General features: G+C 38.3%; 1 protein-coding gene across 1 annotated transcript in view; it reads right to left on the reverse strand.

Annotated features, from left to right (window-relative positions):
* The window catches only part of LOC118824764 (ephrin type-A receptor 5), an 83,490-nt gene that overhangs the window by 22,378 nt on the left and 36,229 nt on the right, over window positions 1-24,883 (reverse strand). Inside the window, exons 4-8 of the mRNA XM_036595150.1 lie at window positions 16,432-16,587; window positions 14,481-14,816; window positions 3,230-3,354; window positions 1,343-1,502; window positions 97-199 (exon numbers count right to left, since the gene is read on the reverse strand). Coding sequence (XP_036451043.1) covers window positions 97-199; window positions 1,343-1,502; window positions 3,230-3,354; window positions 14,481-14,816; window positions 16,432-16,587 — 880 coding nt within the window. The remainder of the gene's footprint in view (window positions 1-96; window positions 200-1,342; window positions 1,503-3,229; window positions 3,355-14,480; window positions 14,817-16,431; window positions 16,588-24,883) is intronic.

The following is a 24,883-nucleotide window of genomic DNA, read 5'->3' on the forward strand; positions in this document are numbered from 1 at the left end:
GACACACACTTAGCGGATTTCGCAGCAACAATCCACAGTGTGCGCGTCTTGCCGTAGGCCTGAGCGCTGAAGGAGGAAAAACAGCTGTGTTCTCACCTGCCGCTGAGCAGGAAGCCGGTGACCAGTGCCAGCAGGATGATCCCCACGGTAACCGCCACAGCGATGACAGGCACCTGGCCCTGATCTCTGGAGGCAGACACTGAAGAGACAGGAGAGAAATCAGGAGTAGCAGATATACATGACCACACACTGCTCAGTACAGCTTAGCTCATTTCAGACAAGCTCTTCTCAATACATTAGCATTTATTCACTAAGAAGATGCTCTTATTCAGAGTGATTTACAAAATGTGCAAAAAGTGGAAGCCAAAACGATACAGAGAACCCAGACAATCTAGATGGATTTATGACTTCAAAGACGAAAGCTCCATCATAGCCTGATTTAGTTAAACAAATAAATACACATGTAAACCTTGAGAACAAATTAGGTTTTTTAGTTTGTTTACTGTTTTTGATTGTATGAAGACCAGTGTATTAGGTGGAGAGACTGTATAACTCTGGCCAGGGATAAATATAGATGATTGACTTTAAAATTATAATTTGTCAAATAATGACAAAAATGTACATTAAAAAGTACCAGTATCTTATACCCCACAGTTTAGTATTGTACAAACTGCAACTGATTTTACTGTAAAAGTTTTAAAGTGAGAAGAATGATCAGGGAGGTCAGGCAAATTGATCGTAAGTCAATATGAAACACGTTATGAAATGGTCATTATTAAATTGTAGGCCAAAAGCAAAACATATCAGTCTAGGATGTCATATTATGCACATAGCATTAACTGTCAGTAGTGCTGCATGATATAAACATAAAATGCACTTTTCAATAAAGCCATTACACATGACAACAATGTTATGTGAGGTAATAAATTATGAGCCACAGATGGGACGTATCGCAAGTACAACTTTTTTTGTATATATGTATTTCCTTATAATGCTTCTTAGGGTGGCCATTACAGACAAAAACAGAAAAAAGAATTGTCATTTCATTTAAAGTATTTTTGGGCTGTTTAGCCAAATGATTGCTCTTAATGCAGCCCAAGCCCAGAGCAGAGAAGCACTTGGTGGGCTTCTAAAACTATGTTCCCTCCTATTTAACTGCATCTTGTATGAGGTAATTTGATCTATTTATTCAATGTGTTTATTGTGGAAAAGTATTACTCAATCAATCAAAAAGCATTTATCCAGATTCTGAAACATAAATGCAGACCAGAAACTGATTAAGCATATGTAAGTTTGTTGGCAAAATATACTGTATTATACATTACATGGCTCTTTGACTTACAGTAGGGGCTGGTCTCAAACTCAAAGCGCCGGCTGAAGCCACCATAGCCTGCGGAGGTGCGCGCTCTGATCTGGAAGATGTACGCTGAGGCTGGTTTCAGCCCATCCGCCACAACCTCTGTCTCCTTTGACTTTATGATAGTATAACTTGTCTCCTGATCCTGCAGTACAACACAAAAAACAGAATGACCGAAAATGTTAAGAGCGAGAGAGAGAGAGAGAGAGAGAGAAAGAGAGAGAAAGTAAGTAAGAAAGAAAGAGCTGTATGGGGGGTGGGTGCAGGTCAGGATCACTTTCATGCTGTAGTGGAGGGCTGTGTGGTCCATTAGAGGAGGGGGCACTTTTCTTGTTAAAGTGCCTCATATCAGTGTTTCCCAGACCAGGCCACTGCGCTGAGGTCATGCAGGAGCTCAGCCACTTTCTGCGTGATTCTTCCTTTAAATAGCTTGAACAGTGCAGCGGGCCAAAGCCCTGGCGTGAGGAGCAATCCGAGACGGCCATCAGCAGCTTCAGTTTCAACCTTTTTGTGAGCTTTTGTGGCTAAAGGGGAGACGTGTCTCCACCAGTCGCCAAAGCCATACTGCACTAAACACTTCCATTAACACAGTGAGCTCAGCTCTTTCCCTTAATGCCCCTTAAACGAAATCTGAGAAAAATCATGCAACAGAAAAAAAGAAAACATTCTTCTATGCTGACAGTCCAAAACAGTTGCTCTTTTGATGTACGCCAAAATACAAATGCACGGGAAATAAACATCTAAGCATGCTTGTCAGTATTTTGTATGTCCTCCTCTTGCTTTAATGACTACTACAGCATTACTATGTTATGCTTTTAAACAGTTGTTTAACGAACTAAGGGAACTGCTATCCTTGCACGCTTCACTTCTGCCCAGACTGTTCAGTGATTAAGAGACACTGGTGTTGACAAAATGTGATTCTTTTCCACCAAAACAGTTTATGGGGATGTAATTCTACTCTGTGTAAGAATTAGTGAAACAACAACATAAACAGAGAGCGCAGATTGTGGCTGCATCACAGCAAGATTTGCACCACATCTTCTCACACACATTTGATCCCAAGACGTTTGTGTGCTGCAATGTTATTCTGTTGGTAAATGTTCTTTCATCAAGTGTTTGAGTGCCTCCATGTAGCCACTGTGACTGCTGGCATTGTTAAAAAAGTCTCTTAACAACAGGCCTTTGACACACTGCTGCTAATTTATGCCTGGTTTTAAGAGGCGGAAAAAATTACACCCAAATCCTGCCATCGTTAGTTGCTCAAACTCAAATCAAGTGGAATCCGTAATTAACTGAACATCTAATATCTCCATCCATTTTCCTTCTCAAATTTATACACGTGTTTTTCCATGCTCAGGAGCCATAAACTGCGTTAGGTTTGCACACCAGTTGTCTAATTTGTACCTGCAAGTGCTTCAAAAGGCTTAGTACATCTGGTCCATCATATTTCTCATCACTATCAATAAAAAAAGATTTGAAATTTGAAAAATGGTCTAAGATCAATCCATTCATATATAGGCAATATTTACTAAACCAATAAGGCACTTAAGGTCATGCACTGCAGCAGTTTTACCATGATTACACTATGCACTGTGATCAGTTACAGGAATGTTCAACAAATACTTTAATTTATTGCAAGTTATAAGCACAATAAACAATTCTTTCGCTGAATAGTGAATTTCACAGTAGGCTGTGGTTTGCCTGGCAACAAGTAAAGCACAATGGCTTTTTATAAGTGCGTGCATTATTATAACATTTAACTGATATGTCTGGTAGCTCAGTCCAATTTTAGAACTACCTGTTTTATAACAGTTGTTTTTCAGCACTCTTTCTCTATACTGCCCAGTTTCAGCTGTGTGTTTCTGTGCTCACCTTTTCAAAGTACTTGATCTCGTACTCCAGGATGATGCCATTGGGCCGGTCAGGTTCTTGCCAGGACACAGAGATGCTGTTCTTCGCTGTCTTTCCTTTTTTTACCACAGTGATAGGAGATGGAGCTGAAAAGAAAAAAAAAAAGCTTTTGTTCATTCTTCATTCCAAATCAAGTGAAAAATACTTGGGATGTAATGAAAGGTGTGATGCAATATAGAGTAATTGCAGACAGTGTCATATTTGCCTTTAAATTTTAAAGTTGACCCAATTAGCTCTTCTTAATTAAAGAGAGATTCATGTCTAATACTGTCAAATATAGCTGATTGCTAATGGTTAAAAAGTGCATTTGATTCATGTTTTCTCAAGAAAAGCAAACCATAGAATGTAAAATATTCTGGTCTCAAGCAGGAAACACAATCTGATGGGAAGCCTTGACACATACTTTTATCTCAGCTGTTTGATGAGAGATGAAACCAGCTTTGAAAGTGGCTTCGGGGGATGACACAGTTTACTGTTTACACACTCCATTTACCACATATAAAAGAACACGGCATCTGGTAATAATCTCTCTTAATTCACAAACTTCTTATTATAGTCTAAGCATTGCATCAGCCTTAACAAGCATGAAATTGTTTTATGTGCACAACTTGACCATAAAATAATTAAACTGCCCTCTGTCTAGTCACACCTAGTCTGTTCACTGTGTTACTAAACACCATTATGATTCAAATGCAGTTCTCTGGTGACGTGAAATGGCTGTTGTTATGTGCTTTTCAAAATAATGTCACTTTATGCACCACACTTAGGGCTAGAACTGAAATTCAGTACTTTTATGGTTACAGAGTACCAAAAATTCCATGTCATTTCTCAAATTTCAAGGCCTTAGTTGTTCATCTGTGAGTCAACAGACATGCTTGTTCTAAAATATAGACTGGTGATTGGCTGTCAAAATTGCATATTAATGTCAGCGCTTCCTGATTAGTCTGCAATTCATTGCTGTGTATCGTGCTTTGCATTTTGTAAAACAAAAGAGAAGCCATCAACTTTGCTGCTGAGCACCACAAAAATGTATCATGTCATTCTCAGCTGACCATTTACTATTGGAAGATGTGTTCTTTCTAGTCAACACAGGAGGAAAAGCTGTCTGTTTTTAAACTCCAAACAAATATTACTATAACCTGAATGTAAAAAACGAATGTGAAAAAGCATTTTTATTTTTATTTTTTTGAGGTTGAATTTTTTTTATCATTTATCGTCTGCCTCAGTCTTCCGCTTTCTCTCAACTGCTGTCATGTTTATCTACTTGTCAATCAATTGTTTAAACCTGTCCTCTAAGAAGTATATCCTGCTTGTTTTTGAGCATGAATTCTCATTAAAAAGGGCGTCGTCTGAAGACCCTCTTACCAATCTACAACTGAAGCTGTTTGGTATTAACCCTGACAAGAAAGCATGGTGTAATTTGTTGTTAATTCATTTTTACTTGTACCTTATTGAAACAAGCAGAGAAATTCTATCTAGATTGTAAAATCTAATTTTTTTATTCATACCATAGTATGAATATGTAAAAGTAAAAGTAAAAGACGAGACATTTTATCATTATTTGAATTTGATTAAAAGTTACTGTGCATAGAGAAAAGATTTTTTTTTTTATTTATGTTTTTACCATGTTTTTGTTGTGTCAGAATAAAGGTGACTTAAAGGTGTAGACGCAGAATGAAAACTGAATGTAAGTGTAATTTGTTGGCTAATCTGCTATCCAATAAAATCTGTAATTACATTTCCATAGTACAACAAAACAAAAACAACTTTTGACTTCTAAGGGTTAAACCTAAGCTGTTCTCAGCAACCTTTAAGTACTGTTCTTTCTGCCTTAACCGAGTCCTATCCTGTCTCCACACACAAAAGTGCCGTCCGTCTGCATGCGAAATGCAGAAATCTGAGCCTGTTGTGTATTCAGGAACCGAAGTGTCAGACTGTAACCGTGAGATAAAGAGTATTTAAGCATGTCCAAATGATCCCCGAGGTGCCGATACAGTAGCCGTGCTGCAACAGCATGCCGTTTAGGGGAGCAAAGAAAAGTCTTCTCTCCCCTTCAAAACAAAGAGTAACAGTATCCCTTCTTTTGCCTAGACAAAACTATAATCATTCCTATCTTAAAAGCCTGAAACTGAATACTTGGCAACCCGATCTGCGAGCAGGCAGGAAAAAAGCTGCTTTGTGGAGGGTGGCCCAGGCCACTTAAACGGTCTGGCAGCCTGTTAAATGTTTGACTTTCAGTCAAGCAGGAGACGCAGTCCCTTTGAGTTATTGATTCTCAATAAGCCTTAAGGCAGGCGAGGGAAATTTTGATCTACATTTGTGATGACAGGAAACAAAAACATGAGTGGGGGGTCTGAACAACAAGAGCACTGGTTAACAGTGTGTGCCACAGCATGTTTCAGATAAGGGAATATTCTCAACATTCATGCGTTTAAAAATCAGCAGCAGTGAAAAACAGGGGTGGGAGAAAAAAAAATGTGTTGTCCGATATTTTGGGTCAAAAAATAGCATCAAGGTAGATAAGCATCAAGACTTGTCTCTGTCCTGGCGCCCAGGTATAGAACGAGTAGCTTCCACTGGGTGTCTAAACAACAACCAAGAGTCCCTCGTGATTTTCAAACGCAAAGTGAAGACCCATCTCTTTGTGAAGCACTTAAGTGAACACTTATCTATTGAAATGCACATGTTTATTTCTGTATCTTTCTTTGTAAGTATTAGCACTGCCTTTTGTTACTGGCAGTGTCTTAGCTCAAGGGTAGTTTGGACTAAACCTATTTGTACTAGCAAGGGCACTCTCTGAGCAGACAACAAAGCACTGTTGTAAGTCCTTCTGGATAAGTGTGTCTGCTAAATGCTGCAAATGTAAATTATCAATTAGGGCCTGGCTGATATATCAGTTGACCAATGATATTGGCCGATATTGACAACCTGCATCTTTATCGGTATCGGCAAAAATATTGCAGATAACTAACAACTTTTTTTAGTTACTGGGATTTGAACTTACATTCTCATGACAACAAACCAAACTTTAACAATGTTGTGCACCTGGCTAACCTGATATGAGACACTTCCTTTTTCAATAAATGACAGTAAAACAGGCTAAATAGAAACCAAACTGCACAGAATTGTTGGTAGTTCTGCCCTGAGTTTAAAAAGTCTGACAGTTGAGAACCAACAATTATATCTGTCACTAAACACTGTTAACCTAAGACTCTTAAAGTTTGAGGTAGTTCCTTTCCATTTTAGATGACTCTTCCACTACCTTTGTGCCTCAGGTCCGAGTAGAACACAACATTGGCATTCCCACTTTCCAGGACAACAACAGTAAGGTATGTGTATGTGACTGGCATGACAGACATGATGGATCACTAGGACAGTTTGACTGACCTACAGATCATCAGACCTCAACCTCAATTCTCATTTTGTACCAGTATGTGAAAAGCTGAAACAGACACACAAACTTTGGCTAAAATGTGCACCCTGTCTGTCGAAGCGTGGATTAGAATGGCCAGGAACTCAAGAGACAGGTGTAATCTTTACCTGACAGATCTGATGCTATTATTAAGGCAAGGGGACAGGTAACAAAGTAGAAAATGAATGATACATGCTGCTAATTTTGAGCTTTTTTCAGCCAATATTGTTGGTAATTGGAATTTTGGCTCCCTTAAATCTATAAATCATATCAGCCACAGTATTATCATCTTGGATGGGCCCTAGTATTGATACATGGTGGCCCAAGTACTTAGCATATTACAAATCTCTACAAATCAAAATAGAATGGCATCATGGCTGAAGTATAGTGAGAATATTGTATTGTGGGGCCTGCAGTGATTCCCACTCATAGTAAACTCATCTAAAATAATGCACAATTGCTGGTATTGAGTGATAATTTAGTAATAATTTGCAGTCTGTAGAATCTGTTATATAATATGATACTGATTATTATATTCTTAAGTGTCACTGATACAGAACCTTTCGCAGAGGTAAATGCCTGCATTCATTATCAAACAATTCTCATCATTACTAATTAAGAGGCTACATCAAGCTAATTCTGGTGGACAAAGGATAGCTAAATAAAGCATAACCAAAATTCCTCTACAATCGCTATGGCAGCCTCTCTGAATTCATTAACAGATGGAACACCTCTTGTAGAGGAAGTGTGGCAGAGGAAGTGTGATGATGGTGCTCTGATTAATGGCTCCAATTGGGAAGTGTTGCCATCCTCCAGTGTGTGAAGCCGCTAACACTGCACCTTTGCCAGCAAGGGAGCCGCTAACGCCGAACAGCGAGGAACGTCAATGCTTCCACACCCAGACGTGCTAACATTCCTTTTTTCGGCAAAATGGATCACGCGCTAGCAAATCTGAGCTTCTCAAGCTTCGATTAATCACTCTTATCAAACGTGCCTGAAGCTGGATGTAAGGAACACCAAAAAACGTAAAGACTTTACTTTTCCTTAGCGGTACAACAACAACTCTGGGCAATATTGGTTTTCAGAAGAGTTTTTTTTCAGGCATGCACATGCATATAATTTAACTGAAGTTAGTGCTCTGGGCCCACAGTTTGGCTAAGGGGAAGAAAGGTCACGGCTTCCAAGACAACCCCGTCCGAGTGCCAGGGTGAAGCTCTCAGCGGGCCATGTGTTTGTAAACAAGTGTTGCTGGGGGAGTCCTGCCGAGAGGCAAGATGAAAAACCTCTGGCAGAGCCGAGCAGCTCACCGGCCAAAAGCAGCGCTGAGATATGACTCCTGCCAAAAAGCTCCCATGCCAACATGCGCCCTGCACGGAGAACACCGGCCTTCAACAATCCTGCAGCAATGCATTTGAACTAAAGGTCTCTGCCATCAAACTGTCCTGTTCTCCTTCTATACAAATTCAAATACACCCCTATACACATGTATGAACACACAGCTATAGGATACATTACAGATTGACTCTTAGGCACTACTGGGAAGCTCATTATTCAGTTATTAATATTAAAGCTAATGACACATTAATATGCAGAGTTGGGTGCTACAGTCAGCTACTCAGATTCAAACCACACTTAAGTCACATGTTGACTGGCTTGAGACTTGACTCGAACATCACCCTAACTGACCCGTGACTTAACCAGACACGAGACTTAAGACTCATGAAATTTAAGCCTGAGAAATTAAAAAAAGAACAAAAAAAAAACAGACTTTGACTGTTACACTTTTGCTACAGTCATGTCCAGCCATCACTGCAATGCCCACAGCTCGCAGGTTTGATACAACTATTCAAATAAAAAGCTTTTCATTATAGAAAAGCCTTCGATAGTAGTGGTTTAACTTTTCACAATGTGATGCATGCAGCTAATAATCAAACTAAACTAAAATTATCTACAAGCCTTGAGACTCAACTCCCTGCAGTCAACTCAAAATCATAACCTAGTTATTATGAAACTGATAAGTTATGTAATAACGAGAACTGACCTATCCATGCCCCGCCCACAAACGTGTTCTTTAACAGCACTTTTGGGAGGTTGGACGAGCTTTACAGACTGTTGGCAAAATCCAATTCCACTTAGTTAAATGTAGTGCAAAAATCTTACATTGGATTTTTTTTAAATATCCTGTAAAGCTTGTCCAGTTAACAAGTAATTGATCTGAAAGAACACATTTGGGGGTGAAGCATGGATATGTCATAGAAGTATGGGTCCACATACTGGCTCTTGCAGTTTAAAGAGTTAATAAGATTGCTGGAATAAATTTAAAGCTTAGAAACATTGTACCATGTACCATATCATACATACTAATATATCGCTGCTGTCGGAACAAAACTTTGTATCTTCATTTTTATCATTTTTCAGTTTTTGACTTAATTTGAAAGTGTCGCCCTTTATATTGTGTGTAAATTTCATGATGAATGGACCAAAAGAAATGACCCAAAATGACTTGGAAAAAAGTCTGGTTCCATTGACTTCCATTAAAAGTAAGGTATGTTTTTTCTTTTTCCTGTAAAGTTACCATTGCAGAGATACAATGTTACAATGTGATATGTTGAAAAGAACAAAAAAACAAAAACAAACAAAAAACAAACAAACAAATAAAAAAAACAGTGAGGTCCATTAATGAATAACTGTTTAACTGTCTAACTGATGACCTAAGCTCTGTAACAAGGTACAAGACTTTATCACTGAGTCTACAGCACCATGTCTTGTGGCTGTCATCATGGGATGCTATAAAACCATTAAGACTGGAGTGGCGGAACAAATGCTAATAAGTGACTTATTCAAGTGACTGATTGGGTCACCATCTGCAAAGCGCCTCCAACTGCTGACGGAGGATTTGATAACAGATAGGCCTGCACTGGGGCAAAATGCGAGTGTTCTCAACCGCTTGCCAAAAGAAACTCACTAAGAGTAATTAAGAATATTGAGTGTGGCAAGTCTTTGCAGACTGATATGTCAATTACTTGCTGTGAATGGGCAAATATTAAAAGCTCACAGAATAGTTCTGCAAATGCCACCACTTATGTGCCTGTCGACATTCATCAGGGAAATACGAGCGCACTTCAGAGGCATGCGAAAGAGCAAGCGCTAATCACTTGCACCTGCATGCAATTCAGTTTGTTTTGAAATCTAGTTCACTTCAAGTGTTGGAAATCAGCAAGCATTTGATCAATCCACACAAACTGTCCTAGTTATGAAAGCCAAAAATGGAAAAAAAACAACTTTATATCTTCTTCCTTTTTATGGAACAGCCTCGGAGGCTCTGGTTAGCACGCCAGTGTGACGCTAATTCTGCACGCAAGCTGCGTCAGCTGAGCTGAGGCTGTGTGGCAGGCATCTTGGGCTCCAAAATCATCATTTTGCTTGTCACCATTAATAGTGTTTTAAGGAGCCTAATCCTTCTGTTGATCTGAGAGCACCTTAATGAGCCAGGCAGATGTTGAAGCTGACTCTTCAGGGGAGAAAAGCCACACCTCCACTGTCCCAGCGAAACGAATTAGCACCTCGAGATTGTTTTTTTGTGTGCTACTTAAGTGCATCGGTGGCGCTTTTTGTGACAGAGACGCATTGGCAAGGAAATAAGTGCAAATATTATGTTAAATATTTCACCCTAAATTAGACTGCAGCAGTTGCTCACAGAGGTTGCGTAAAAGGCCTGGGAGTTTAGTGTAATGGATTATGCAGAGGGGAAATAGGGAAATAAATAGTTTGGCTTCGGCAGCACCTGTGCCACCTGCGCTGGCGGTGTAGAAGAGGGGGGCCAGGGTGGAGAAAATCTCTGGTGAAGGGACAGGGCTTAGGGGGCTGCTCCACATTCCCCACAGTGGAACATTTCAATAAGCTTAGTCTAACAGCAATGAGAAGAAAGTTCAATGGAATAACCTGGGACATTCTTACCATAGCATAAGGATGTAAAGAACCAATTTGAGAGCCAAAGGATATCTAAATCAACTGTTATCAGCTACAATCAAATTCTGACCCTTTATTAAGGCTATTTTACTCAAGGGAACTCACACTGCTATTTTAGAGATGATATGAAGAAACATCATCCACAATAGAGCTGAGGCACATTTCACTTTTTTAGTTTAAATGTCTGCAGCGAAAGACTATGGAAAAGTGGAAAATGAACATTTTTGACTGTAGTTAAAATAGTGCATAAAACATGAGATTAGACTTGAGCCGATTGACAACAGTATTGTGAATCATTGATAGATTGCATCTATAGCGATTGCTAATCAAGTTGGAAGATTTAAATGCCAGAAATGCACCTTCTGCAGCTTTAAGATGCACAAAGAGTAAATGTCTTTTGTCTCATAATCTTTGTTTACTTTCAGCATGATGTCTTTTTTGTGTGTCTAAGTTTAAATATGATGTCTGGCTGCACAAGACGGCACTATTTCTTTTTTCCTTTTTATTTTTTTATGGTTGTGATTGTTAAATAGATAAAGCTGTGGTGCAGATTCCCAAGCATATAATGTCTTCTCTTGCAAAACATTAACACAATCTTCGATATTTTATTGTTGTGGCTATATCAAAGGCATTAAAAACGAAAAAGACAAAACCTATTGTTTTTAATAGCATAACAACAATAAGTGAGAGTAACAGTAGCCAGCACTAACTTCACACAGTAAACTTGTATTTTTGTAAGAAAAAGCTATTTATAAGTTGGAAATGTATTAAGTCTAAACTACCAAACCATTCCAAGAACAAAGTTAGCCTGTACATTTCTGATCTAAAACCTGAGTGTGTTTATTTTCTCTGGTTTAAGCAGGCTTTTTGTGTAGTGTTTCCACAATAACAACTGTGCTGATTAAGGTTACTGGATCTGTAAAAGGGTTGCGGTTTCAATTAAGAGGATACGCAGCCTCTCAGCTATTCAGTATTCTTTTTTCTCAAAGCAGCTCATTTTTTTGGAAAATGGCTCTAACTTTCCTGGCACCCACGAAAAATCTGTCCTTCGGCGATAGCTATGGGCCACGATCTGATGTTAGTATAGTGCACACCATCTCAAAAGCCAAGTTCAGATACTGCATACCCAACAGTTACAGCGTGTGAAAGCTGAACAAAACGAGTACTGTGCTCACATTAGAGCAACTTGATATCTAAATGCAGTATATTAAAGATATCGTAAAATAGCTTAAAGGTAATAAGGTATTTTGTCACATTATGCATATACTAAAAATGAAGTGATTTTACTGAGGCATTTCAAAGTACTTCTCAGCCCAGCTGACTTTTCTCTCTCACCTATATTGTATTAGTCTAACAACCTTTAATGTACCTAAAGTGTGCCCAGTATTATCTACAAATACTGGATTTGGTATCAGCTGATAATTATTATTGAAGAACTCAGATCGGGATCAGGGGCACAAAAACTAGATCAAGACTTCCGTACAAGACTTAATTTGGCAGCTTTCCTTTGATATGAAGCCACAGTAAGATTAGATAACCATCAGCCAAAACAAAAAACAAACAAACAAACAAAAAATAAAAACAATTTGATGTGTACACACCGTAAGAAATGGAAGGTAATGGAAAAGCGCTTGCCATTGTTGTGTTATGGGTCACAGCACTCACAGGAAAAGGCACCATGTAGTGAATTCCAATATTTTTTACTACCTTTCACACAAAAGTCCTGCACTTCGGCACACTGACTGGGTCTTACAACACCTACCAAACACTGCACTTAGCCTAGAGCCACCTAGTTCACATGAAACATGACTGCCACTCGATGCATCGACCCAAACAGATTATCCTGACTGCAGCGACACGAGGGGAAAGTGAGTGTTCAGTATTCCACATCAGTCTCCTAGCTGGCCGATGTGAAATCCCTCATTTCAAGGCTGCCTTATCGCAGTGGAACCGCTTCGCACACGCGGCAGGCTTCACGCACACTGTGAGCGCTCAACAGGTTTCTTCTCAGCCGTCTCTGGACGATCCCAAGTAATTACAGGCCCTGGCTCAGATAAAGCAGATTATGCATCAGTATCCATTAGAGTCATCATTACCTTAATGAAAAGTCAATGGCAGCCACTCTCACAGGAGATGGAACAAATGTGTGTGTGTTTAGGGTGGGGGGTCACAGAACCTCTGATATAAACATAAGACTTCAAACTAGGTCTCCTGTCGGTTCTCCTACAATTCATCATTAATTAGCTCAGAGCATACAATTTCTGACCACAGTAAACATGTAGGGTTTCATTCCTGGTAAAACCAACCACAAAAACACAGCAAAGCTTGCTTAATTATTATCTTTGCTCTTATCGTCACTGAAACGGCACTGTGGTAATAAACACTGTAGTAATGACAGTTATGAGCAGCCACAGTGACTATTTTATGTCTGGAAATTACATGCTTTGCCTTGCAAACTAGCATGTTTTCCACTAGCAACGAGTGAACCAAGTGCCATCTATGACTACAACATTTAATCTGAACATTACTGGCCGAGTGTTACTATAATAAACAAATACACTGAGTATTTGAAAAACATTCACATTTTAATTGCTGCCTAGACGCTGTATGGGGGCTGTTTATTTTTGCAGTATGGGAGGTCCTATCACAAAATCCAGCAAGCTAAGAGAGCAAGACTGCTGAAAGATGCTAGGACAGACCAAAGTTTTGGAGATATATCACAAGCTTTACTGTTCGATTTATATAATATCCATCTTTAGTGACCTCTGCCTCAAAAGAACCTGCATGAGCAAATTTTATCAGAAAATGTAAGCAGCTGTTGACCCACTACCCACACCAGATAACAACCATAAAGATATACATAAGCGCAGTGAGGAGTGATGTTAAAAAAAGATAGGAATCTGATCTAGGGACATGAATGAAAACGCCTTAAATGTGACACGTTTTCACTTCTGACTTAAGGAAAAAAGGTAAAGCTTAGGATAAATTGTTTTTCCTTCAGCAGTCTTCTGTGTAAAAATGATCCTTTCAGAGCAGTGCTATGTCGTTTGATCCAAATGTCAAAAAGTTTGTCAAACAAAATAAACAAACAAACAAATAGTGAAACAAACAAATGAAAACATACAATCTTTTGGCTTTGTTAGATCACATCCTTTACATATCAAATAAGAGCAAAACAACGCTGAAAAATTAAGGTTCATGGAAAACAGCACACTAAAGGGCAGAAATAGCCACATTTTGCCCATTTCACATATTATTATGCACATTTCTATTTTGCCATCACTTGTTTACTAATGTTTTTTTGAATGTTTGCTGGTTTTTTGTTTCCTTTACTTGTGGACATCCACAAACCTAAGTATCTCAATGCACATGAATCATCATCAGAGAAATTTTAAACTGACCTATAAAATCGCAGTTGTTGCTTGTTTTTGTTTCCTTTACTGTCTTCAGGCACTGAGCAAATTAAAAATGAAATAGCCTCAAGGATGCAGCCTATTCAAAATGTATTTTGTCTTTGATAGGCTGTAAATGACTATATGACAAATAACCCAAAAGCCTACTTAAGGCTTTCTTAGGAGAATAGCTGAATACTTTTTGACATTTTGAGGGCTGCATTCTTCTCAACTGCTCAATTTTTGTCTTAAGGTTTTCTAAGTTTTTACTTTGGAAAGCTTTCACACAGCTTTGTGTGTCAGATTTAGTCAAAAAAGCAGATGTATGTCAATTCAATGCTGTATTGTGACAGTAGTCTAGCATATGGGCATGAAAACAGGTCCAATGGAGGGGATGAATGAGAAACATCAGCAGAGCACCTGGGCTCGCTGCACTTACCTGCTTGGTTGGTTGTGACGTTGAGGGAAACGTACTGGCGCAGAGGTTTAGTCAGCTCAGACACGCCATTCACTGCCTCCACCTCAAAGGTGTAGTTGGTGTGGGCCAGAAGGTCCACCACCATGACCGAAGTGTTCCTGAGGCCAGTGCGCTGAGGCAGGTAGCGGACATGACTGCCACATGGCTCGTAATGGCCCAGGTCAGCGCTGATCTTTCTGCACAAGATGCTGTACGTCACATCCTTTCTGCCGCCTGTCTCCTCCGGAGCACTCCACTCCAGGAACACACTTGTCTCGTTCACGTTGGAGATGGCGTTTCGTGGAGCTGAAGGAGGCTCTGTGGAAAATATCCAAGAATAACACAAAGGTTCATGATGTATAACGTCCCAGTTCTGCAAAAACACTCTGACATTAGCAAGTATAAAACTTTGATTTTGTGTTTTAAGGAACGACAGTGGCAGGTACAGTTAGAGTGGGAAGAAGAAATCTTGTGCTGTTCTGTGCATGAGAAAATTCAACTCACTGATTTGATTACCAAGACAGAAACATCAGTTTGCTGTAGTCACTAAAACATGAGATTTAAATGGGTTAATTTCACATTTCTTGCACGTCCAATTAGACTTTATTTACACTGGATAACATCATTATTCCATGAGTCAATTCATACACTGGTTAATGTAGTACATTTTTCAAATAGTGACATTGGTTTCCATGGTTATGGCTTTCTCACAGATTTATTCCAGATAGGCTTAGCCATCTCGACAGCTGTTGATTGTTAAAGTCCCTAATATTGCAACATACAAAGCAAGAGTGTGCACATACCACCCAACATGGGTGCAGGTGCAGGACACAGATAAAGATCAAACAATCAATAAAAGTGGATGCCTGTATACTGCATGTCCAAGAGCTCCCTTATTTATTCAGATATAATTGCAACTTTTCTAAATTTTGCCTGATGAAGACCCTTCAAATATACATGAATAAATAAGGACGGTTCGAGATGTGCAGTTTGTGGACATCCACACCCCTAATTCAATGCACATGAATCATAATCACAATAAATTTAAATTGACCCATAAAATTGCAATTATTGCTGGCAATTACAAAAGTATGCCATCATTTTACATAAATTCTCACTCGCAAATAATTTAAAAAACTAAAAAAAAATCTGTGCAGATTCAAAGCTTTAAATTGATACAGCATTGTCAATTTGAGCAGATACTGTATTAGAATCTGAATTTGATTAAAGGTTATTATTGTTACAGACTTTTTTGCAGAAACAAAACAATCTTTACATTTCTGCCATAATTTAAACATTGTTTGTCATTGAAATAAAAAAGCCAGAAGTACAAACTGATGCCTGTAAGATGCAGAATGGAAATCAAATATACATGTAATTCATTATGTAACTAACTATGTAATTAACAAAGTTGCTGCTTTCTTTCATATACCTATCTGCTGATGCGGATATATAAGCATTGATGAAACATAGAAAATTAGACTAAATCTAACTAGGTGAGTAAGAAAAAGTATAACATTTATTTCTACAGGGTTACAAATTCAGTAAAATGAATGTAAAGAAGACATTTTAGAGCAGCAGACCAGCATCACTTAAACATTCTGCTCTTTTGGAGAACAATAAATACATCATCAAGTATCGGTTTGGAATATCAATCTAATCTCAACCCCTCTCTGATGCCGATATATATATTTTTAAAAAATGTCTGCCAATATCAAATGTAATATCACAGTGAATCCCTAGTAATTACATAACTGCATATTTTAGTAATTACATAACAGCAATTTCCCTTTGGGATTAATAAAGTTCTATCTATCTATCTCTATCCATATATTATGTAAAGTAGCAAAATGCTACAATTTTTTTTTTTTTTTAATTTCATATTGTGAATTCAGGTGCTATAAGCCTCTAAAAAGAAGTATAGAGTATTTACTTGTGCAGGCCATGTTGGTTGGGTCCGTGTCCATCCTGTAATAGCCCTGCTCACACTGGCAGGAAGTGGAAGCCTCAGTTTTGGTGAAGCTGTGAGGAGGACACTTGCTGCATGTTTTAGTCTGCAGAGCCGATCTGTAGAATCCAGGCTTGCACACTGCAGATAAAAAATACAAGACAGAAATGATTGCATTATGAATGCAACTGATCAGTGCCTTTGTACTGCCTATTTGGATTTGATGAGAAACATTGGCTGCTAAAGTCAAACATTCATCAGCTTCATTAAAAAGAGCAGGTGCTGATATCAATGGTGCTTTGATGGTTAAAATGCGCGGCGCTCATTAATACGCTATGATGTGTTCAATCATCAACAGTTTTAGCTCAAATTAAACCTTTGGTGCATTTATAATTGCATTTCACTCCCTTTCTAACATGTATTTGATGCATGAGTAATTAATATATTTGGGAATACATTTGCTTAACTCTATTCAGCTTTCTATAGAAACTCAATTAAAAACAGTGAAGAGCATAAGAGCGAATGACACAAACTGAATTGACTATCAGAAGCCTTTAGGGTTAACTCATCCAGCCCTAACTCAGCAACATCCCCAGAATGCGGATACGGGAAATAATGGGATTTAAAAGTTCCTCGGAACAGCAGAGACAAATGGAGCCTGTGCATCCTGTGTTTATGACTGTTTAAATGACTTTCAATTTAACACAGATACTTATGCACAGCACACAGCCTGACACTGCAGAATACATTCAGGTAATGTATTGCTAGGGAAGAAGACAGACATATTATCAATGGCCTCTGTAGTCCAAAGTGCAGACAAAGACATTAATTAAAGCTTCCCTGGTGTGTATTAAAAGGCAGACAGCAGAAGTGCTCTGTGAATTCAATCTAACTCAAGCCAGCACAAGAACGTCAAGCTGTAATAAAAACGTGGTGTCTGTAGGTCTTAAAAAGTCTTAATTTCTGGGAAAATACATTTTACAAATTGAAGGCCTTAAAAAGTTTTAAAATATCTTAAATCTGAATTTAAATAGTCTTAGTTTATGATGCTGAAGTTACCAGCTCCTTCATTCACTTTTTTTGTTCCCCCTTAAATGTTACAGCAGTTACATTCTGTCGAATGAACTGTTGCAACATTTAAGGTGCAACGGAAAATTTGAATAAAACGATGGCAAATAAGAAGGTAACTTTTGCTTTTTTACATTGTATAAATATCTACTAAACAATTTCTGGCTTTTTCTAATAATCTGATCTTTGAACACAGGGACTAAAAGATGGTCCCAAAAAAGATGTTTCTTCAAGGGTTCTTTAGTAAAGGCAATGGTTCTAATTAGAACCATGAGTTCTATGTGAAACCATTTGCTTAAATGTTTTTTTGGCATTGTGAAATGGTTCTTCAGATTGATGGAGAATGTGTTGTATATGGCTCTATATAGAAACTTTATTGAAAATGGTTCTATATAGCACTAAAAAAAGGCTTTGCTGTTGTTACAATGTCAAGTCACAACACAATGTCAAGTCACAAGTAACAATAGAAGAACTCTTTTTAGTGGTTTATAGAACCAGAAACTGCATATTATTTTAATAGAACTGATAAACAGACTCGTAACTTGCAAGGAAATGAGAGAATGCAGTAGGTTAAGCAGCTTAACTAACATCTTATCACAACAGCAAGTTATCTAGTAACTTTTGAGGGAAAAATTTGTGAATTCATTCAATGAAAAAGTTAGCGAACACATTAATCAAAATATTCATGACTTTAACACATGATAGTTGGGAGCGATAGCTCGGATTTTTCTGTAATATCACATTTTATTCAAACTCTATAGCTTGTACCTAATCCAAGCTTTCTCATTTGCACCTATCTGTAAGTACAAGCTCCACCCCTGACATGTCAACATGGACATCTGAAGTCATGCGTCATTCTGTAGTCAGCGTCATGCCCATGTTAGGAGTTCTGCATTTCACTATGAAAAATGAATCAATATTTGATAATAGCCACAATCGCACCCTGTGGTAAATAAAAAGGTCCTAAACCTAATACATTTCGTCCTGCATACATTTTTCCACTGAATGCCACTAGATCCTCTGAATTATGAGGTTGTTTAGCAGTCAAAATCCAAATAATGCTACATATAAGCTCTTACTCCTGTGCATTCAAATGACATCACATGAAAATAAGTCTACTGTTAAGCTTTAACACTGTCATACACTAACACCAACTACTCAAACTGTAATCTAAAACTGTCAAAGCCTCTTAATTACCAAAGCAGACAAACCTTGCTGATTTGTGTGGGATATTTTGGTGAGGTTACCAGTTCAGTGCACAGCAGTGTTAGCTTGCATGTAGAATTATTCATATTTTGACTCTTTAATGATCTTGTAATTCAGAGGATCCAGGGATGTTCTGAGGTAAAATGTCTGTACAACAAAATGTACCGGCTTTGGAACAAGGACATGACGGGGTGATTTATGAAAACACCATTCATTTTTGTCAGAGAAATACAGCTCAGACCTGGAGTTCTGAATAGGGGCATGCCGCTTGATGACTAATGAATGACGACATGACTCCAGAGGTCTATAGGTCTTACATTTATCTTAGGATCCCTGCCGACACTCTGTAAAAGTCTGATAACCTATAGGCTATACCAACATTTATTTATGTGTATTTGTCAAGTTCAATTAGTCTCAAACCAATAACAGTTGGTGTACTTTTAGATGATGGGTGGGACTGTCACTATAATGTTATATTAGTAATTGAGTAATTCACCAATTACTAGGTGATAGAATAATTCCAGTTATTAAAAAAAGCTAAACAATAAAAATGGACTTAACTGAACCATAAAAACTATGCACAGCCTGACAAAGATTCAAAATACTTACAATGAACGTCGGAGAAACAATTTCAGAGAATTGTTTAATTACAATTATTATTTACCTCTATATTTGTTACATTTAATTGAGTAATCATGACAGCCTTAATGGCAAGTATGTAATGCTGATCTGGTGGGTTCAATGATAGCTTTTTATTTATTTATTTTTATCAATGACCATCATCTTTCCATCTGCTGCCAAAAAAGCTGTTTGCCATAAAATGGCCTCATCACTGTCTCTCCTGCATGACTTAGATATCTGTCATTCGCAGGGCACTGCTGGGTGCCAGAGTAATGGCCTCTAGACCAGATTTGCACCACTGAAGCCTCCTGACTGAAGCTGTAAATAGATCACATTTGGCCTTGAGGGCCCATTGGCAGCATTTAAGTTAGGCTATCCATACAGAGCCTAAACGGCTTACTTAATTTAATGGAGCATAGCAACAACAGCAAAGCATTTCAAAATCAAGAAAAATAAGCAAAGAGTCTTACTGCTTTACATTTGCCGCTATGAACTCTGTAAGACCTTTCGTTCTGAATTTACAAAACATGTCAAGGACTGGATTTTGTACAAAGCTAGGTTTTATTGCTACAATCTTCAGTGTATATGCAGCCATCTAAAAGCCCAGTTAGCCAAAAATACTCCAAAGAAACCAGCTGTGGCACTTGTATAACAAGCTAATCCTTGCATAAAAAGGTTTCAATGGCACTTCATCGCAGTAAACGCTTTTCGCGCTTGCATAGCATCTGCAGGCTCTCTTGGCAAGCGAAATACAGAACTAAGTATTATCTGGCTTGAAATGTTAAGAACATTTTTTTCCTACTTCAGCTCAATGGGTGCTTGTGCATTTCAGGAGCAAAACAGTTGAAAATGTTTTAAACATGAACCCCAAAAAACATTATTGCACCAAAACCCCCTCTTCTAATGTGATTTCAGAGCTGTGCTTGGTAATAAGAATCCACTTCAAATTACAGAGTATTTGCAGTGACCTTGCAATTGCCATTAAGCTACCTCCCACTGTGAAAATGACAAAGGCTGATTTAAATGTCAGGCCTGGAACATGATAATGGAGCTGCAGTTTATCTGGATGGCTCTTAAATACCATGAACTGCACAGTTACTGAGGATTCTCCATGAGTAAGTGTGCATGTGTGGGTAGCTTTGAGTAGCTTTGATGAAAGGATGGTCATAGACTGCAAATAATTTAGAGATATTATATTATAGACACCTAGTGTACCAATGCCTTATTCAAAATCAGAGCCTTAAAACAGTGAAAGGACATTTCCACCTTTTGGCAACTCTTCTATCTATAAACCATCTATGCAATCTCAAAATTAGATTCATCTAGTCATCTATCATTTTTGCAGTGTGGCAAATCCTACATGTGACCTGGGCAGGGCATAATGACTAAAAAAAGATAATTCGATATTTGTCAACTTTTTCAAAACAATATGTAATTAAATGTTCACAAGTTCTATCTGAAACTGCTCAAAAAGGTGATTTTCAATCAGAAAAACAATACAATGCTTACCAGCCACTATGCAATGTAGTGAAAATCTTGGATGTAAACATACTATTCACAATGTTTACAGCAATCAGTTTCACGTATTCCTCATTCTGCAAGGGACTGGGTTTTTTCTCAGTAAATGTCTATATTTAGTAGACACTCTCATCCTGAGCAACTTACGAATGCGAATGTAGCAGGAATGTAGCATTAGTAGTCTTGCCCAAGGACTCTTACTGGTATAGCAGTGGGATTCCTGCCTGAACAAGGGACTGAACCAAGTTGTACTGTGTACAGGGTGACGGTGTTTTTTTTTTTGGGGGGGGGTGGAACAAACGCGCCGAACGCGCTCAGAGGAAAGCGCCGACGGTCAGATCTGTTACGTCAGCTAATAGACCCCTGCGCTGACTAGCACCATGCTAGTGGTGGATGGGAGAAAGGCGGGCCATCCTACCCACCCAGAGAGCGAGGCCAATTGTGCCCTCTTGGAAACCCGGCCACGGATGGCTGTAGCATCACCAGGGATATAGCTCACAATCTCCTGATGATAGGGCCAACACTTAGGATGGCGTTATCCTCTATACAGGAAGTGTTCATCAACAGTTCAGTTAACCACCAGTAATTACAAAACCTAGAAATGGAAACCGGACTGGGATGTATCAAATATTCTATGCATCTGCCAGTTCTGGAAAGGAAGTGGCTTCATACTGGCCTGCATTATTTTGAGCAAAATGATTTACATATTCTTGCTATCAGAACAAAACCATCTCCATTTTTTGAACAGATTTTGAAAAAGGCAGCTGAGGTTTAAACTGTGGTAAAATATCATGATGAACGGAGTAATAGAAGTGCTCCAAAATTACCTGAAAAAAAAATCTTGTTCCATTAACTTCTATTCAAAGTTTAAACTTAAGAACCTTTTTTCCTTCTCCTGTATAGTTACTATTTTGGTGATATGAGGTTTTGTTCCAACAGTGATGATTTGTTAGTTTATGTAAAGGCCTTTTTTTCATCTAAACAGAACATTGTCAACCAACTGGCCAGGATGCTTACAGCATACAACAAAATGTTTAGTGAAGGCTTAGAGGCTGATCTGTATATTGTAGAATTCTGCAGTATCAAAACTGTGAAGGCTGATATTACGATAATACAAATGATGTACTGTGCATCCCTGCAGATGCCTACACAGAACAGGAGGCAGAGTCTCTACATTGTAATAATGTCTTTTATATCACTCTGTTCAGGGCTGGCTCTGTGTTTCTCTCGTAGCCTATTGCGTGTCTGGGAGTTCAGCTTGCTCTCACGAAGCACTTCATTTAAGCAATTTGTCATTTGACCATGATACATTTGCTGAGGATGCTGAGGATGACAGATATAAATCCTGACACGGCCAAATACATTTCTCCACACTTCAGTCGGGCCGGGATAATCCCAAAGAAAGGCAGCATGAAGATATACCATAAAGCAAATCTTAATAGAAACAAGATGAGGTTCGATTAAATAAAGGGCTGTGAATGGGCCATAGTAATGGTCCTGTGATTGGATTACACCAGGGACTGGTGCAAAATGAGGACTTCCTCTTCATATATTCTTCTTTATTAAACATGTACAGAACTCAGAGGATTATTATTCAACAGTCTATCTACCTAATGAAGTTAAGAGCTTAGTACCTGTAGGCCTATTAAAAAAAAATTAACTCCCACCATTCGAAAAAAAGAAAATCTAAAACCTGTACATGCATTTCATGAAATGGCTTACAAATGGGAGGATGCCTCCTTGAAGATTAAAATATGAAGTATTACGTTTCAAAGGTCCATCCAGTGATGATTCAAAGCATGAAAGAGGAGTGAGAAAGGATTTGATAATATATATTTTCTTTTTCAACATGCCCACTCACCCCCTTTGCAAATCTTTCAGCACAGAGACGGGAGGCGGCATTCGCAAGGTCTTTAAAAAGAACCACTAACTGATTCACCTTGACAGAACCTTGGTCCCTTGTCATGCAACATTAGACTTGGGAAATATATGCTGAGCTCTTGTCTCGCCAAGCTTGCAGCCAGGTTGCTATCTGTTCAGCCTGTTTTGTTCTGCTTCCTTGTGTACAGTTTTAGCATTTAAATAGCTAATCTGTCTTTGGATTGATTTTTAAGCAGCAAATATCATCGCTGTGCTTTTATGACCTGAGTGCACTGATTTGCTTTGTGCATGCATAATATAGCATGAAGCCGTGACTACATAACAAAAATAGAAGATGCAGCCACAGGTAAACACACCAAAAAACAAAAGCATTTCAGTTCGAGGCTGTTTAATACAGAGATTAGGAACACAAAATATATCATTTGTTAATCGTTATTACGATTTAGCATTTGCATTACTAATATGAGAGAATGTTTCAGTATGCAAATGAGCTCACTAACCAATCATAATTTTTTGCTGTGTGATGTTGAGGTGTTCATTCAGTCTAACAATTTATATTGCAAAAACAAAAAGACTTTTCAAATCGATGCGACAAAAGCATGATACAAGCAAGAGAGAATAAAGAAGAGTAAGCAACATTTAGATTAATTAAATTATTAATAAATTATCAAATGTCAATAGAAAAGTATGCATACAAACCCTCCTTTGTTAATTGACAACCTTTAGTAGTGGGTTTAGTAGTGGATTTAGAGGGGCATGAAGATTGGATACATGAGCTCCTGATGCTGGGCCTGCATCCAATGCATGGCAAACTTGTGCTTTAATAGTTTTGCTGCTTATTTATTATTATTTGTATGAAAGACTGCAGTGGAGAAGAAGGCATTTCACTCCAGTTATGCATTCTGGAGGAACTAAAAAACACAGCTAAGTTTATTCATTGGTTTATCATCTACCGTTTTGTGTGAGAATGCTGTTGGTATGGTCACTGTTAGTTAGATGAGTGAAGCCCTATTCAGATCCTATTACGTTATCAGGGGGACATCTGTAAAAGAAAATGTACACTTCTCCTTCTCCTACACTTCTGCTGGACAGCAGTAAAATTAGTACAGGAGGTGTGAGTTTTAGGCTTCTATGAACCTGGATGTTTGTATCACACAAAGTCATATGATTGCACCCTATGTGAAAAGTTGTGCATAAAGTAATGGTTTGATGATACTGTGTGGCTATATACGAATATAAAGTGCGATGTGGAAAATGTTTAACCCCTTATATGGCAAGGGCCCACCAGTGAGCCCAAAGTTTTATTACACACGTCTTTAATCTAAAAACAGCTCAGCCAGTTTGCATTGAAGTTCTTGTAGATACTGAATAATAAGACTAATATGTAATAAACATGGGATTTCAAAGGGTTAATATGAATATGCGTGAGAGAAGAGTAAATACGGCAGCATTTTTTCAAATACAATGTGACATCTGTGTGGAAAATCCACCAAAAACATGGACATGTGTATCTGGATGGGCCTAAATTTACCAGAAGACGACTGAGATTGGTATAAAACACAGCAGGTAATTCAGCCTGTAATTTTCTCAGCGGAGGAGGGAGAAAAACATCAACATCACAAAACGGTCAGGATGACCCTAAAATCACTGAGGAGCACCTGTAAAAAACGAAATTATACCAGGACCCCATTAATTTAATCCTGTCCAAACAGGCTTTTAGTTTTTTTACTTTCACTGATGTGATTTAATTTACAGATGTAATGAAATATTAGTTTGTAGCCTGCTGCAGTTAGCGCTTAGCCGTTAGCATTTTGGGTGGTTATGTGCTTGTAGTGCAGTTAAATGCTAAACAGATGATGTTATTGTGCTGTATTTGATCTCTGACAGGCATCCGTGAACATTTTGCTGTTCAGTGATCATTTTTTAGCCACAGACTCTCTTACACATACACATGTGCCTAAAAACTGACAATTGCTTCATGGGCTGCTGTATTTGTGATTTAAGAAAAGACAGTCCTCTGCATTATTTATTCATTATTATTGTACATGTTAAGCTTAAAAAATAAAAACGTTAAAAACAAGCTAAACAATGACCAAAAATGTTTGGGGTGTGTTTTCATTGTGTTGTACTGTATCACGTCGAC

The sequence above is a fragment of the Colossoma macropomum genome, unplaced genomic scaffold (genome assembly GCF_904425465.1).
Source record: "Colossoma macropomum unplaced genomic scaffold, Colossoma_macropomum, whole genome shotgun sequence".
NCBI classification, from domain to species: Eukaryota; Metazoa; Chordata; class Actinopteri; order Characiformes; family Serrasalmidae; genus Colossoma; species Colossoma macropomum.